Source organism: Nicotiana sylvestris, chromosome 5 (assembly GCF_000393655.2).
Source record: "Nicotiana sylvestris chromosome 5, ASM39365v2, whole genome shotgun sequence".
Classification (NCBI taxonomy): domain Eukaryota; kingdom Viridiplantae; phylum Streptophyta; class Magnoliopsida; order Solanales; family Solanaceae; genus Nicotiana; species Nicotiana sylvestris.
Window position 1 is genome coordinate 20,838,530 of NC_091061.1, and position 16,794 is coordinate 20,855,323.

Genomic DNA, 16,794 nt, shown 5'->3' on the forward strand with positions numbered 1-16,794 from the left:
TCACCACAAAAACCTTATTTTTTGTGGCAGCTATTATGTGTCGCCGCAAAAAGTCGTCACAAATAATCATATTTCTTGTAGTGTATAAAGTCGTTCCAATTAAAGACTGGTTACTTAAGTGCCTAGCTCGATCCTTATTCTGGTTATTTATGTCAATGTTTATCTCATTTGATGCAACACCTACCATCTTTTCTTTGAGAAAAAATGAGAAGGATTCTGTAATACCCTATATTTTTAATAAGGGTGTATTGGTCATTAGTATAATAATAATAATAATAATAATAATAATAATAATAATAATAATAATAATAATAATAATAAGCAACCATCTATTAAAAATAAAATAAGAACTAATAGTAAAAAATATATATAAAAAAAAGCAAAAAAAAAAAAGGCCGAAAGGGCCCATTATCCTTACCTGCCAACAAAGGCTTTGAAAAGGGTTAACAACACGAAGCAGAAAGCTTTATTAACTTCGAAACGAAACAGAAAGCTTTGAAACAGCGAAAAAAACGAAAAGAAAAAAGAGCATAGGAAGAAAGAAGGAAAAGAGAAAACAAGGAGGAAGAAGTGGGTGCAGTGTATTGGAGCCATAGCTATAACTGTTGAGAAATCTTAAGCACAAATTGTCTCTTACGGATATTACTTGAACTTTTTCTTCTGGTAGATTTTAATTTCGATTCTCTTGATTGGAAGATTCTACAGAGTAATAGAAATTACACTAGTTCATTCACACAATTGAGAATTTTCTTCCTAAAGAACCAATAGAACTTTATGAAATTTGGAGTAATAAATTATATGGATAAGTTGGAGTTGATAAATTAGTAATTACTCATATGGGGGTAAATATAAATCCACAAATTAAGATCCAAACATGAACCCCGATGATTGGGTATTCTAAATTAGCTATGAATTAGCCTAAACAAGGAAATTAACATGAGATTGATATTATGTAATTATAGATTGATTGGAGGAATTTGTACGAATTGCTCGAGGTGAAGCATTTGGTATTTCGGCACGAGTACTGTGAGTAGTAATCTTACCGCAATTTGTGTTTTCATAACTTGCATGATTTACACATGATTTTTAATATGAATATGTTACCGATTATTTTGAGTTGCATGTGGGACAAGTCTTTTACTCGATATGGTACCGAAATAGTTATTTGAGATAAATACCGTGCTTTTAAATATTTTCGTGTCACTAGATCTGTTTGACTGTTTCTTGAATTTACTATTGTTGAAAGGAAATTACATGATTTTATAAATACCGAAATGCCCTGTATTGTTTTAAATTATTTTCTACGAGTATATGCGGATTACAGAGACAAGTATAAATGGGAGTAGACATTGAAGGATCTCGAAGCTAACGGCGGGTTCGTTAGACCTGGTGCACCTTGTATTTACCGATTACATAGTACAGTTATAGCCCTCGCTAGTGGGAAGGTAGAACTAGCATACCGTTACCGATTTCCCTCGAGTAGGGACTACCGTTATATATGACTTCTTGCAAAGAAGTCCACAGTTATACCGAATACATGATCCGTTCATTGAAACCTCCCAAAAAAATGTGAATATTGATATTATACAGTGGTTACCGAGCTTATTACTGAACTGTTAATTGTATTATACTACAAGAAAAGTATGATGAGACTAAAAATTATTTATTGTTTTTGAAAGGGCATTTTTATGTTACTTTCTATTTGAGATACTAGCATGTTTTCTGACTTGTCCCCAAATAAAAACGGTTGTGGTTAAGTGTTATTACTCACTGAGCTAGCGACTCATTCCCCGCTAAATTTTTTTACAGAGACAACAGCTGACGCAGGCGAGGATCTCGTTAATTAGAGCGCACAGGTTGAGAATTCTTGGTGTGCCTCGCACTTGTTCGCGTGAGTAGAGATTTTATTTATTGTTATGGTCTTTCCATTTAATTCTTAGAGTTGCTCCATAGTCAGTATTTTAGTGTCATGAGTATTCTTTTGTTATTATAGTCTTATGTTGAGTATTGTTCTCATTTATCAAGTTGGAGATAAATTAGTATTTCTAGTGGTTAGTTGGTGATTTAGTTATGGTGCAGACATGTATTGGTTAATTGACAAGTTGTCAATTGTTTGGTATGATATTAGGATGTTTGGTTGTTGATTTGAGACAGGAAATTTTTTTGGGATGGTCCAAAAACAGGGGAAATTCTGCCCGATTTTCTGTAAAATTACCGATGAGGCTTACTTGGGAGCACTTGCTCCTAAACGCCGGTCACAATCCTAAATTAGATCCTGACAAAGTTGGTATCAGAGCCTAGGCTTTAAGTCCCGAGTCATGGAGCAATGTTTAGTAGAGTTTTGTTCATGGGTATGTAGGCGCCCATACTTATGATCTCGAGGCTACTGAACATTTAGGAATGTTTTTCCCTTCTATCATTCTTTGATCGTGCGTTGATATAACTTGAGATTGACTTTGGAATATTTCTTTCGCAGATAGCTAGGACACGCACACCCTCATCTGTTGGACGTGGTGCTGGACATGGTGCTACCCGGGGTGGCGGTCAAGTTGGGGTTCATCAAACTAGAAGACAGACTACTCTTCAACCCCAAATTGGGAACATGGGTCAAACCCAAGCTGTTATGCCAGATCAAGTGCAAGGGCAGAGAGTTCAGAACGCTCCACCACCAGTGCCAACTGTTGTACCTATTGTTGCCTTACCTGCAGATGCAATGGCAAGGTTATTGAATGTGTTAGAGGCATTGGTTCCTACTCAGGGCATAAGTTCAGCTCCTCAGGCTACTTTACAGACACAAGCACCTACACAGACGCAGCCTTTCGGCAATAAGGAAGTGTCCCTACACGAGTTCCTGAAATTGAAATCACCAAAATTCATAGGTTCCGATAATTCAGCAGATCCTCAAAGTTTCTTGGATGGGACACTCAAGGCATTACGTGCTCTTGGATGTTCTAGTGAGAGAGCCATGGAGCTCGCATCATACAAACTAGAGGATATGGCCAACACATGGTATGAAACGGTATTGCTAGGAAGGCCAGCAGGAGCACCACCACTGACATGGGACGAGTTCACTAAGTTGTTCAAGAATCATTTTCTTCCAGATAGTCTGATGCAACAATATGCTAGAGACTTTGAGAGATTGGTTCAGACTCCTGATATGGATGTGTCAACATATAATACTAAGTTCTGTAAGCTGGCTATATATGCTCCTCACTTAGTGCCTACCGAAGAAGCTCGAGTTCAGAGGTTTGTTGATGGATTGGTTGGTCATCTATACACTGCAGTAGCCCCACAGATGAAGACTTTATCCTACTCTGATGTAGTCGACCTTGCTAGAAAGATTGAAAATAAGGGACGTGAGGAATGTGAAGCTAATGATTTACGTAAGAAGGCCAAGACAGGAGGGGCTTTCAGTGGTGGTTTTAGTGAAAATAGAAGAGCAGGAAATCATGGACAATAACAACAATAGGGTTCTCAGACAGGGGCACACATGTCTTCACAGTCTACATACAAACCACATTACAGACAAGGTAATTGGGGACCATCATCTTCTGGACATCGAAAATTTGGGCAGATATATGCCACTACTCCAGTCTACCAGACTTGTAGTAGATCACATTTGGGCCAATACCGTGTTCTAACTGGAGAGTGCTTTCGGTGTGGCCAGTTGGGACATCACTTGAGGGATTGCCCTCAGCCTCCAAGAAATTTCAACCAAGCTTCTATTTAGTCAGCTGCACCGACTCAGACTACTCGTAATACTTCAGGTGCTATATGTATGGGAAATAAAGGTCGAGGTGCTGGAGACCGTGCTAATGTGAATCAAGGACAAGGCAATGCTGGAAGAGGTCAGGCTAGAGTTTTTGCATTTACTAGACAGGATGCTCAGGCCTCGAATGCAGTGGTTACATGTATTCTTTCTGTCTGTTCATTTGATGCACTTGCGTTGATTGATCCGGGATCTACCCACTCCTATGTGTCCTCGTACTTTGCTTTGAGATTTAGTAGACAGCCCGAGCTATTGAATGATCCTTTTCTAGTTGCTACTCCTATTGGAGAGTCTCTATTAGCTGAATACGTGTATCGTGCTTGTCAGGTTCGGGTAGAGATACTCTAGCTGACCTTATTGTACTTGATATGATTGACTTTGACATGCTGATGGGAATGGATTGGTTATCTTCTTGCTATGCTATAGTCGATTGTCATGCAAAGATAGTTAAGTTTGAGATACCAAATGAACCCAGTTTTATTCTAAGAGGGAGTCAGGTTTCAGAGACTTGCAAAATTGTATCTTTTATGAAGGCTCAACGACTTCTGAAGAAAGGTTGCTTGGGTCTCTTAGCTATTGTAAATGACACAAGAAAGGAAACAGTTAGTATAGAAAATGTACCCGTAGTGAGAGAATTTTCTGATGTATTTCTTGAGGATTTACCAGGATTGCCTCCAATACGAGAAATAGACTTTCGTATTGATTTGCTACCTGACACACAACCCATATCGATACCCCCATATCGAATGGCACCTGTAGAGTTGAGGGAGCTAAAGCAACAGTTATAGGATTTGTTAGATAAGGGTTTTATTAGACCTAGTGTATCCCCATGGGGTGTACTAGTACTGTTCGTAAAGAAGAAAGACGGATCCATGAGAATGTGCATTGACTACAGGCAGTTGAACAAGATAACAATACGCAATAAATATCCTTTGCCTCGTATAGATGACATGTTTGATCAGTTACACGGAGCTATCCACTTTTCAAAGATTGACCTCCGTTCTGGTTATCATCAACTTAGAATCAAAGATGAAGATATTTCTAAGACTGCTTTCAGAACTCGATATGGGCACTATGAGTTTCTTGTGATGCCTTTCGGACTGATAAATGCTCCAGCTGCATTCATGGATTTAATGAATAGAGTGTTCAAACCGTGTTTGGATAGCTTTGTAATAGTATTTATTGATGATATCCTGATATATTCTCGTAGCCAAGAAGAACACGAGAATCATCTCAAGACTGTGTTGCAGACATTGAGAGAACATCGGCTTTATGCTAAGTTCTCGAAGTGTGAGTTCTGGCTAGACTCGGTATCATTTCTGGGACATGTTGTATCTAAAGATGGAATTATGGTAGATCCTAAGAAGACCAAAGCTGTGCAGAAATGGCCCAGACCTACTTCTCCTACAGAGATTCGCAGCTTTTTAGGCTTAGCAGGCTATTACAGGCGTTTTGTGCAGGATTTCTCCAGAATATCATCGCCGCTAACCAAGCTAACACAGAAATGCAAAGTTTCAGTTGACAGAGGAATGTGAGCAAAGCTTTCAGAAACTCAAAACGTGTCTGACAACTGCACCAATATTAGCCTTACCATCAAGTTCTAGAGGATTTACAGTATTCTATGACGCCTCGAGGGTGGGATTAGGATGTATTCTCATGAAAAATGGTCGTGTTATAGCTTATACTTCGAGACAATTGAAAAAGCACGAGAAAAACTATCCTACACATGATTTGGAGATGGCTGCAGTGGTGTTTGCTCTAAAAATTTGGAGACATTATCTATACGGCGAAACTTGTGAGATTTATACTGACCATAAAAGTCTGAAATATATCTTTCAGCAGAGAGATCTAAATCTTCGACAGCGTCGTTGGATGGAACTACTCAAAGACTATGATTGTTCTATTTTGTATCATCCTGGAAAAGCCAATGTGGTGGCTGATGTATTGAGTAGAAAATCTATGGGGAGTTTGACACATATAGCCCCTACAAAGAGACTTTTAGCCAAAGATATTCAGAGACTAGAAGATACAGGTATCAGATTTAATGTTGAAAATTCAGAGGCATTGTTGGCTTGTGCTCATGCTAAGTCTTCATTAGTTGAGCGCATTAAGGCCACCCAATATGAGGATGAACCATTATGTAAATATAGAGATGAGGTCTTAGCTGGTAAAAGTAAGGATATGACTGTTGAAAGTGATGGTGTTCTTCGAATGGGTGAGAGGCTATGTGTAGCAAACGTAGATGGGTTGAGACATGCTATTCTTAAAGAAGCTCACAACACTAAATACACTATATATCCTAGATCCACAAAAATGTACGATGACCTGAAGCAATTTTATTGGTGGGAAGGTATGAAGAAAGATGTTGCTAACTTTGTTTCTAGTTGTTTGACTTGTCAGCAGGTCAAGGCTGAGCATCAGCGACCCGTAGGATTACTACAACAAATTAAGATTCCAGAGTAGAAATGGGAAAGAATTACTATGGATTTTGTCACCGGGCTACCACAAACCCTTAGAGGTTATGACACGGTATGGGTGATTGTAGATCGACTGACGAAATCAACACACTTTTTGCCGGTGAAGACTACATATGGTGGAGTCAGGTATGCACAGATATTTATGAACGAAATTGTCTGACTTCATGGAGTTCCAGTATCCATCATCTCTGATAGAGGATCACAGTTCACTTCACGCTTTTGAAAATCTTTTCAAGAAGCATTGGGCACATGAGTAGATCTTAGTACTGCATTTCATCCACAAACAGACGGGCAGTCTGAACGTACTATTCAGATCTTGGAGGATATGTTGAGAGCTTGTATTCTTGAGTTTGGAGGTAGTTGGGACACTTATCTACCATTAGCTTAATTTGCTTACAACAATAGCTTCCAGTCCAATATTCAAATGGCACCGTACGAAGCATTGTATGGTAGAAGATGTCGTTCTCCTATCGGATGGTTTGAAGCTGGTGAGACTAACTTATTGGGACCCGACCTTGTACGAGAAGCTATGGACAAGGTCTAGTTGATCAGATAGAGATTGCTTGCAGCTCAAAGCAGACAAAAGTCTTATGCTGATAAGAGAAGAAGAGATTTAGTGTTCACAATTGGAGACAAAGTGTTCCTACGAGTCTCCCCTATGAAAGGTGTAATGTGGTTTGGGAAAAGAGGCAAGTTGAGCCACAGGTTTATAGAACCGTATGAGATACTAGACCGAGTGGAAGCGGTGGCTTATCGTTTGGCACTTCCTACTGAGTTATCCTTTATTCACCTAGTGTTTCATGTCTCAATGCTAAGAAAATGTATGTCAAACTAATCTCAGGTGATTGAAGCACCGACTACACCGCTCGATGAGAAGTTATCCTACGAGGAGGAGCCGATGGCTATTGTTGATAGGCAAGTAAGAAAGCTACGATCAAAAAAAATTGTGCTCGTTAAAGTCTTATGGAGAAATCATACTGTTGAAGAAGCTACATGGGAAATAGAAGATGTTATGCGAGTCAAGTATCCTCATTTATTTCAGTCTACAGGTACGTATCTGAGCTAAATTTGGAGACCGAATTTCATAAGGTGGGGAGGATGTAATACCCTATATTTTTAATAAGGGTGTATTGGTCATTAGTATAACAACAACAACAACAACAACAACAACAACAATAATAATAATAATAATAATAATAATAATAATAATAATAATAATAATAATAATAATAATAATAATAATAATAATCATCTATTAAAAATAAAATAAGAACTAATAGTAAAAATATATATATAAAAAAAAAAAGGCCGAAAGGGCCCATTATCCTTACCTGCCAACAAAGGCTTTGAAAAGGGTTAACAACACAAAGCAGAAAGCTTTATTAACTTCGAAACGAAGCAGAAAGCTTTGAAACAGCGAAAAAACGAAAAGAAAAAAGAGCAGAGGAAGAAAGAAGGAAAAGAGAAAAGAAGGAGGAAGAAGTGGGTGCAGTGTATTGGAGCCATAGTTATAACTGTTGAGGAATCTTAAGCACAAATTGTCTCTTACGGGTATTACTTGAACTTTTTCTTCTGGTAGATTTTAATTTCGATTCTCTTGATTGGAAGATTCTACAGAGTAATAGAAATTACACTAGTTCATTCACACAATTGAGAATTTTCTTCCTAAAGAACCAATAGAACTTTATGAAATTTGGAGTAATAAATTATATGAATAGGTTGGAGTTGATAAATTAGTAATTACTCATATGTGGGTAAATATAAATCCACAAATTAAGATCGAAACATGAACCCCGATGATTGGGTATTCTAAATTAGCTTTGAATTAGCCTAAATAAGGAAATTAACATGAGATTGATATTATGTAATTATAGATTGATTGGAGGAATTTGTACGAATTGCTCGAGGTGAAGCATTTGGTATTTCGGCACGAGTACTGTGAGTAGTAATCTTACCACAATTTGTGTTTTCATAACTTGCATGATTTACACATAATTTTTAATATGAATATGTTACCGATTATTTTGAGTTGCATGTGGGACAAGTCTTTTACTCGATATGATACCGAAATAGTTATTTGAGATAAATACCGTGGTTTTAAATATTTTTATGTCACTAGATCTGTTTGACCGTTTCTTGAATTTACTGTTATCGAAAGAAAATTACATAATTTGATAAATACCTAAATGCCCTATATTGTTTTAAATTATTTTCTACGAGTATATGCGGATTACAGAGACAAGTATAAATGAGAGTAGACATTGAAGGATCCCGTAGCTAACGGCGGGTTCGTTAGACCTGGTGCACCTTGTATTTACCGATTACAGAGTACAGTTATAGCCCTCGCTAATGGGAAGGTAGAACTAGCATACCGTTACCGATTTCCCTCGAGTAGGGACTACCGTTATATATGACTTCTTGCAAAGAAGTCCACAGTTATACCAAATACATGATCCGTTCATTGAAACCTCCCAAAAATGTGAATATTGATATTATGCAGTGGTTACTGAGCTTATTACTGAACTGTTAATTGTATTATATTACAAGAAAAGTATGATGAGACTGAAAATTATTTATTATTTCTGAAAGGGCATTTTTATGTCATTTTCTATTTGAGATACTAGCATATTTTCTGACTTGTTCCCAAATAAAAACGATTATGGTTAAGTGTTATTACTCACTGAGCTAGCGACTCATTCCCCGCTAATTTTTTTTACAGAGACAACAGCTGACTCGGGCGAGGATCTCGTTAATTAGAGCGCACAGGTTGAGAATTCTTGGTGAGCCTCGCACTTGTTCGCGTGGGCAGAGATTTTATTTATTGTTATGGTCTTTCCATTGAACTCTTAGAGTTGCTCCATAGTCAGTATTTTAGTGTCATGAGTATTTTTTTGTTATTATAGTCTTATGTTGAGTATTGTTCTCATTTATCAAGTTGGAGATAAATTAGTATTTCTAGTGGTTAGTTGGTGATTTAGTTATGGTGGAGACATGTATTGGTTAATTGACAAGTTGTCAATTGTTTGGTATGATATTAGGATGTTTGGTTGTTGATTTGAGACATGAAATTTTTTTGGGATGGTCCAAAAACAGGGGAAACTCTACCCGGTTTTCTGTAAAATTACTGATGAGGCTTACTTGGGAGCACTTCTCCTAAGCGCCGGTCACAATCCTAAATTGGGTCGTGACAGATTCCATCCTTGATAGTTACAGTAGTGCACACACAAGGGAGAATTTCATTTATTGAAGTTGAATTATTTTTAGTATTTCGTCTATTTTAGTTGAAGAGATTAATCTCTATCATATCAAGCATGAAACGGTCTTTTTTGTTCAATCTAGATCGCGTTGCAATTTGCAGAATATTGCTGTCACTACCTCTTTTTTTTTTGGTTTGTGTAATTCTCTTTGGATTATTTCTGATTTTCAAATAATATTTTAATCTGATTCATGGAAAAAAACAAATTGTTTCTCTAAGAAAAAATAAACTCAAAAGATGTCAGCTTGTCCCCGTATTACAGGCAAAATTATGTGTAATGTGGTCGTGCAATATTGGTACTAAGAGGAAACGGGGTTAAAAAAATAAAATACAAACGTTTATCTGAAAAAACTTATTTATCGGGAAAAGCTAATTCATTATCTAACGAACTGTACATTCCACAAAATCAGCCAATGAACTCAAACAAAACCCTAAATTTTCCAGTGAACATCCAATAAGTGTATCAAGAACATACCCAAATTGGGAAATTAACTAAAAAATTCATCAAAAATCAATTGTGGGTCTTGAATTTTTATTACCAATAGCCAACTACATTGGCCTATTTAGGGCTTTTTACAGAGTTAAAAATGGGTCGTTCTCGTGGAAATTTCCAAGCTGATGAAGATCCCAGCCAAAGGTACATTTATTGTTCTCTAGTTTAATGTGGTAATGATTAGATTTTTATTGCTAAATTTATTAGCCAACAGTCGTGTCAGGAATTGTAGGGAGTCAATTACTCAAATGATCACTCAACTATCTCAAATTATATCTTAAAGTTACTTTTCTTTCGTTTGTAATAACAAAGTCATTGAAGTATGCCTATTGCACTCAGAAGGCCTTCATGACAGCAACAATATCTCTCCCTAGGTGGCAGAATAACCCTTATTAACAGTGTTTTGGATAGCATACCTACTTACTTTATGTCCCTCTTCAAACTTCCAGCTATTGTTCAGAAATAGCTTGCCAAGCTCAGATGTTCATTCCTATGGGAGGGCAACAATAAAGATCATAAATTTCACCTTGTGAAGTGGGCTAAGGTAATCCTCCCTAAGTCGCTTGGGGGACTAGGGGTCAAGGATTTGGCTTTACATAACAAGAATATGCTTATGAAATGGCACTGGAGGTATAATAAAGAAGGAATGGCTTTCTGGAAGGAGGTAGTCCAAGCCAAGTATGGTTGTGACAGCCACTAGTGCTCTACTTTTGCTAATACTCCTTATAGTTGTGGGTTATCGAAGGGCATCAGGTCATTGTGGGATTCGTTCTCTCTTAATACATCACTCTAGTTGGGCAACGATGAACATATCCTATTCTGGAAGGACTTATGGATAGGAACTACCACATTGAAAAATGCTTATCCAAGAATGCTCTCGCTTGCGTCTAACCCAGATTCTACAGTTGCTCAGAATTGGGTAGAGAACTCATAGTACCCTCACTTAAGAAGAAAACTGAATGATTGGGAGATTGAGGACTTACCGGCTCTTCTTGGTAGTCTCCAAAGTGCTTCAGTCAACGTTCAGATTATGGACAAACTCAAATGAGGCAACAGGAGGGGAGGCTCTTTTTCAGTCAAAGAAAGTTATTTTAATCTGAGCTCTAATAAAGTATTGATTGATCGATGGCCGTGGAAACTTGTATGCAAGCTCCCTCCAAAGATCAGTGCTTTCTGCTGGACTGCTCTACATGGCGCTTGCCTAACTCAAGACAACCTCATCAGAAGAAATTTCTAATTAGCCAACAGATGTCACATGCTGCAACTCTGAATCGATCAATCACCTGTTTCTACATTGTTCAGTCACTGACCTATGGTCTATGTTCCTCTCACTTTTTGGACTGCATTGGACTATGCCATGTAGTGTCAGGGAAGCCTTTATGTGTTGGAGCTACTGGGAAGTTGACAAATCCATCAAGAAAATCTGGTCTATGGTTCCTGCTTCTATTTTGTGGTGCTTATGGACTGAGAAGAATCAAACATACTTTGATGATATTTCAACTGCCAGATGTCAACTTAAGGCTAGATGTTTAGTTTTCCTTTTTAGTTGGGTTAACCATACTCCTGTATATAATCTTGACCTTTTTTTGGAATTTCTCAGCTCCATAATCTTCTGATTGTTTTTGTCTACCTTATAAGCTGATACTTGTCCTATTTTGTAATTCTGCATCCTCTGGATGCTTTTGTTATTAATATACCACTTACTTCATAAAAAAAGGTCACTCAACTAGATTTTTCAAATTTTGGATTGCCAAATACCTATTTTACCCTCTAAATTATAAATATTTATCTTCTTTTATTATTTTTAAAACTTTTAATATTATGATTTTCCCTTTTTAATTTATATTATGGACTTACCTATAGAATAAATAAATATTATTTATAAATTAAAAAAATAAAAATTATTTAAGCATCTATAATGCTGGAATAACAAAATAATGAGCATAGAATTAATTAGAATAATTTATTTTTAATAGTAATTTTAGTATTAACAACAAAAATTCAAATATTTATTTACACAATTCAGAATGAAAGAAAATAAAGGTTGTAAAATGTATATTCCATGTACGTAATATAAAAATAATTATTTAAATAAAAGTATTTTTATAATATACATTATATATTCTTGAAAATTATGCTCAATTATATTATATATATTCCATGCACGACTTAACATAACATATTTTACCCTATACAAATAATCCCCATGCTTTTCGGTAATATAACTTTGTGTCGTCGGAAAGTTGGTATTGAACATAATTTTTAAGAATATATAATGTATATTATAAAAATACCTTTATTTAAATAATTATTTTTATATTACGTGCATGAAATATATATTTTACGACCTTTATTTTCTTTCATTATGAATTATGTAAATAAATTTTGAATTTTTGTTGTTAATACTAAAATTATTATTAACAAATTATTCTAATTAATTTTTTTACTATGCTTATTATTTTGTTATCCCAGCATTATATATGCTTAAATAGTTTCTATTATTTTTAATTTATAAATAATATTATTTATTCTATAGGTAGTCCATAATATATTTGGAAACAGCCTCTCAACCCCAGGGTAGGGGTAAGGTATGCGTGCACACTACCCTCCCCAGACCCCACTAGTGGGATTATACTGGGTTGTTGTTGTTGTTGTTCTAGTCCATAATATAAATTAGAAAGTGAAAATCATAATATTAAAAAGTTTTAAAAAAATAAAAAGAAGATAAATTAATGTTTATAATTTAGAGGGTAAAATATGTATTTGACAATCCAAAATTTGGAAAATCTAGTTTAGTGACCTTCTGAATACAATATGCATAGTTCAGTGACTTTATTGTTACAAACGAAAGTAAAATGATTTTAGGAGATAATTTGGGATAATTGAGTGATCATTTGAATAATGGACTCGAATTGTAGGTATGATTGCCTTTTAGTTGGTATAAACTACTAATGGGTGTTAAATTCTTGTTTTTTTTTCTTCTTCTATTTTTTGTGGTAAAGATTAGATTTTATTGCTAAGTTGATTAGTCTATAGTCGAAAGTATCATTTGGTTATAGGTGTATACTACTAATGGGTGTTAAATTGTTAGGTTTATCTTGTTTTTCTAGTAAAGATTAAATTTTTATTGCTAATGTTGAGCAATCAGTTTGTTGAAGAGCATCTTTTAGCTATAGGTTTTAAAACTCGTTATGGGTGTTAATTTCTTGGGTTTATCTTGTTTTTCTGGTAAAAGATTGGATTTTTATTTATAGCGATTAGTCAACTTTTGAAAATTAGCTCTAGTTTCTGCTTTTATTGTGCGATGGCAAGCATTGGCGCTGTGGTAGAGTTGCTCCCTTAGTGACCTACAACCTCTTTGCAAAAATGCAAGGGGAAAGCTGTTTACATTATATGCTCGCCCTTCTTCAATCCTGCACTATTCGGTGTACGAATGCCACATTGGTATTGGTCCCAGTGCACTTAAGCTTTCACTATATGCGGGGTCCAGGAAGGGCCGGATCACAATATTGTACGCAGCCTCACCCTGCATTTCTTGCAAGAGGCTGTTTCCACGGCTCGAACCCGTGACCTCCTAGTCTCATGACATCAACTTTACCAGTTACGCCAATACTCCCCTTTCAGATTGGTATTGAGCATTCCTTCCTCATTTGTGAGTGAGCAGATTGAAATTTGGCATTATGAATTTATATATAAGCATTCTTTTCAATTTTCCAAAGAACTGGATAGTACTAATGCTAATGGTATGTGATTAGTACTTATGAATTTCGATTCTTTTATAGATGAACTGTTAGAGGAAATTGGATGCTTTCTTTTCCCTTTTCCTTTTATTTTCTTAGTTAGTTCTTGCTAATTTGGTGTAGTTTCATTACCCATTTTTCTTACTTTAGATCAAGGAGGAAAAGGAATGCCTCAAGTGGAGAAAATTCAGAATCTGTGACTACTGGTAAGTTTCTTCTAACTATTTTTCAATTTCAGTTCTAATTATTGTGGATCACAGTATATTATGGTTAAAGTCCAGTCGGATTTTGATTCTCGTGGCTGACAGTTATTATAATTGATTATCTTCTTTTGTAGTTTTGTATCCCTTCATAATAGGTTTTTGAATTTTGTCATTTGGCAAAGGTTTTGTTTCCATAAACTTACAAGGTGCTTGGATTGACTTTTAACCTGGTCTAATGAGCTTTTAATCTCTTTTTAGCTTTTTCTGGTGTTCGATAAAGTTAAAAAGTGCTTAAAATAAGTTAAAAAATTACTTAAAACAAGCCAAAAACAATAAGTTGGGAAACCTAACTTATTACTTTTTGACTTAAAAGTTATTTTCGACGAAAAACCACTTTTTTTAAGTCAATCCAAACGGGCGCTTAATCAAGTTTATTGGTTGATGAACTCAACGGTGACTAAAACAGAAACTGCCATCCTTTTGCCATTTTCATTTTAGAAATGAATATATTTCCTATTACAAGACAAGGATAAAATTCTTAAAGTGCATTTTTTTTTTTCATATGCACCTTCACAATGGTGTCAATGTAGCTCAAAAAAGGACAGTCTGATGCACTAAGCTCCCGCTATGCGCGGGGTCCGGGGAATGGTCGGATCACAAGGGTATATCATACGCAGTCTTACCCTACATTTTTGCAAGAGGCTATTTCCATGGCTCGAACCCGTGATCTCTTGGTCACATGGCAACAACTTTACCAGTTACGCCAAAGCTTCTTTTCAATGTCAATGTAGCTCAATTATCTATATTAACAATTGCTAGAGCTGTTTCTTGCAAACATGAATTTCTTTTAGAGACCCGACTTTGTTGGATATTACAGCTTTGGCGGATAATACAAAGAAGCTTAGCACTGCTGCAAGGGATGCAAGAGATGACAATTTTTATCCCCACGTCTATGGCATGTTGAATTGATCATGAAACACGTGGGAGTGACAGAAGAGGAGAAGTTGCGACTGCATACAGAATACCCTCTATCCAGTGCCACTAAGGAGATGTTGGGACTTGCACCTGGCAGTCCAATCCACCCTTCTGAGGATGAGAACACAATTCCTCCCTCCTCGGATCGCGGAGATGAAGCTGGTGAAGAGGTTGATGGACCACTAGCCATGGAGGGCGTAGCTGAGGATGCCTCTATAGCCAGGTCCGAATCTTGGAGTCTTGTTGATAAGGAGGGCTCCGAATACAACACGAATGGTTCAAAGTAGCAGGGAGTTCCTTTTTCCACCCCTCTTGTTTGATTTTTTATTACATGCATCGGGGACTATGCACGAGTTAAGTGTGGGGTGGAGGAATTTCTATGCTTGTGTAAAATTGTTTAACGCTTTCACTAGTAATAGTAGTAGTAGTTGCTCTAGCCAGTGGCGGAGCTAGATTTTTCGTTAAGGGGTGTCAAAATATGTATAAATATATATAAATTAATTTTTTAACCTACCTATATAGTGTATTTTTCCCGCCAATGTGACTCCGCCACTTGCTCTAGCTTAGTGGAGTACCAAATATTTGAAAGAAAAAAAAAGGAAGAAGACTTGTTTGCTTCTAGGTGTCTTGAACAAAACGTGTTGTGTCAGGTGGCAGAAGCCATAAGGAATTCCTATTTCACCACTCCCTCCATTTAAAATTATCTGTGGTTTTGTTTTGCTTTGACCAGTATTTTAAAATATTTTTTTATCATATTAACATGAAAAGGATAATAATTTGTAGTACTTTTCTTATACTTTTTGAATAGTCAAATTTTAATTTTAAAATATTAAATTAATTTAATTCGATTTAGTTTTAAAAATTAATCAAATTAACTCTCGAAAAGAGAAACATCTATCTATAATTAAAAGCAGAAGACAAAAGCACCTCATGAAGCCAAATGGCAGAACAATAGAATGACACATGACATAATTAGTTATTAAATTAGTTATTGGTTATTCTTTTTAATTTAAATATATCTAAAAAATGAAAATAATTAAAAAAACTACCATATATATATATATATATATATATAATTGGTTATATATATATATTAATTGGTTACTTTAATTTAATTAATAAATATAGATTTCTTATCTATATCTATATTAATAATTAACTATAATAAAAAAAAATAAAATAAATAACTACCCATTCAAATTGGGTGGGAGTAGTTTCAAGTTGGAATTTTTAAATTATTTTAAAATCAAAAAGCAAAAAAAAAAAAAAACTATAAAAAACGGAAAAAACAGAAGAAAAACTACCCATTCAAATCGGGGAATAGTTTCAAGTTGGAGTTTTAAAATAATTAAAATAAAAAAAGATATCTTATAATTAACTATAATAAAAAACGAAAATATAAATATATAAGAAAATAACTACCCATTCAAATTGGTAGTTATTTTTAATTAATAATTAGTTATTGGTTATTATTTTTGAATTTAAATATATATAAAAACGAAAATTAAAAAATACAAAACTACCATATATATATATATATATATATATATATATATATATATATATATATATTGGTTACTTTAATTGAATTAATAAATATAGATATCTTATAATTAACTATAATAAAAAAAATCAAAATATAAATATATGTAAAAATAACTACTCATTCAAATTGGGTGGGATTAGTTTAAAGTTGGAGTTTTTAAATTATTTTAAAATAAAAAAACAAAAAAAACTATAAAAAACAAAAAAAAAGAGAAGAAAAACAACTCATTCAAATCATGGAGTAGTTTCAAGTTAGTGTTTTAAAATAATTTTAAAATAAAAATAGATATCTTATAATTAACTATAATAAAAAAACGAAAATATAAATATATAAGA

General features: G+C 34.9%; 1 protein-coding gene and 1 long non-coding RNA gene across 2 annotated transcripts; both read left to right on the plus strand.

Moving 5' to 3' along the window:
• Window positions 1-3,778: 3,778 nt before the first annotated feature.
• On the plus strand, window positions 3,779-4,557 carry LOC138868350 (uncharacterized). The gene is made up of 2 exons (XM_070145901.1): window positions 3,779-3,911; window positions 4,097-4,557. The coding sequence occupies exons 1-2, from the start codon at window positions 3,779-3,781 to the stop codon at window positions 4,555-4,557; spliced, it is 594 nt and encodes a 197-aa protein (XP_070002002.1).
• A 3,100-nt stretch (window positions 4,558-7,657) lies between these two features.
• LOC138869777 (uncharacterized) lies at window positions 7,658-9,300 on the plus strand. The gene is made up of 3 exons (XR_011400029.1): window positions 7,658-7,797; window positions 8,121-8,184; window positions 8,966-9,300. It is a non-coding gene; the product is annotated as an uncharacterized lncRNA (long non-coding RNA).
• The last annotated feature ends 7,494 nt before the right edge of the window (window positions 9,301-16,794 follow it).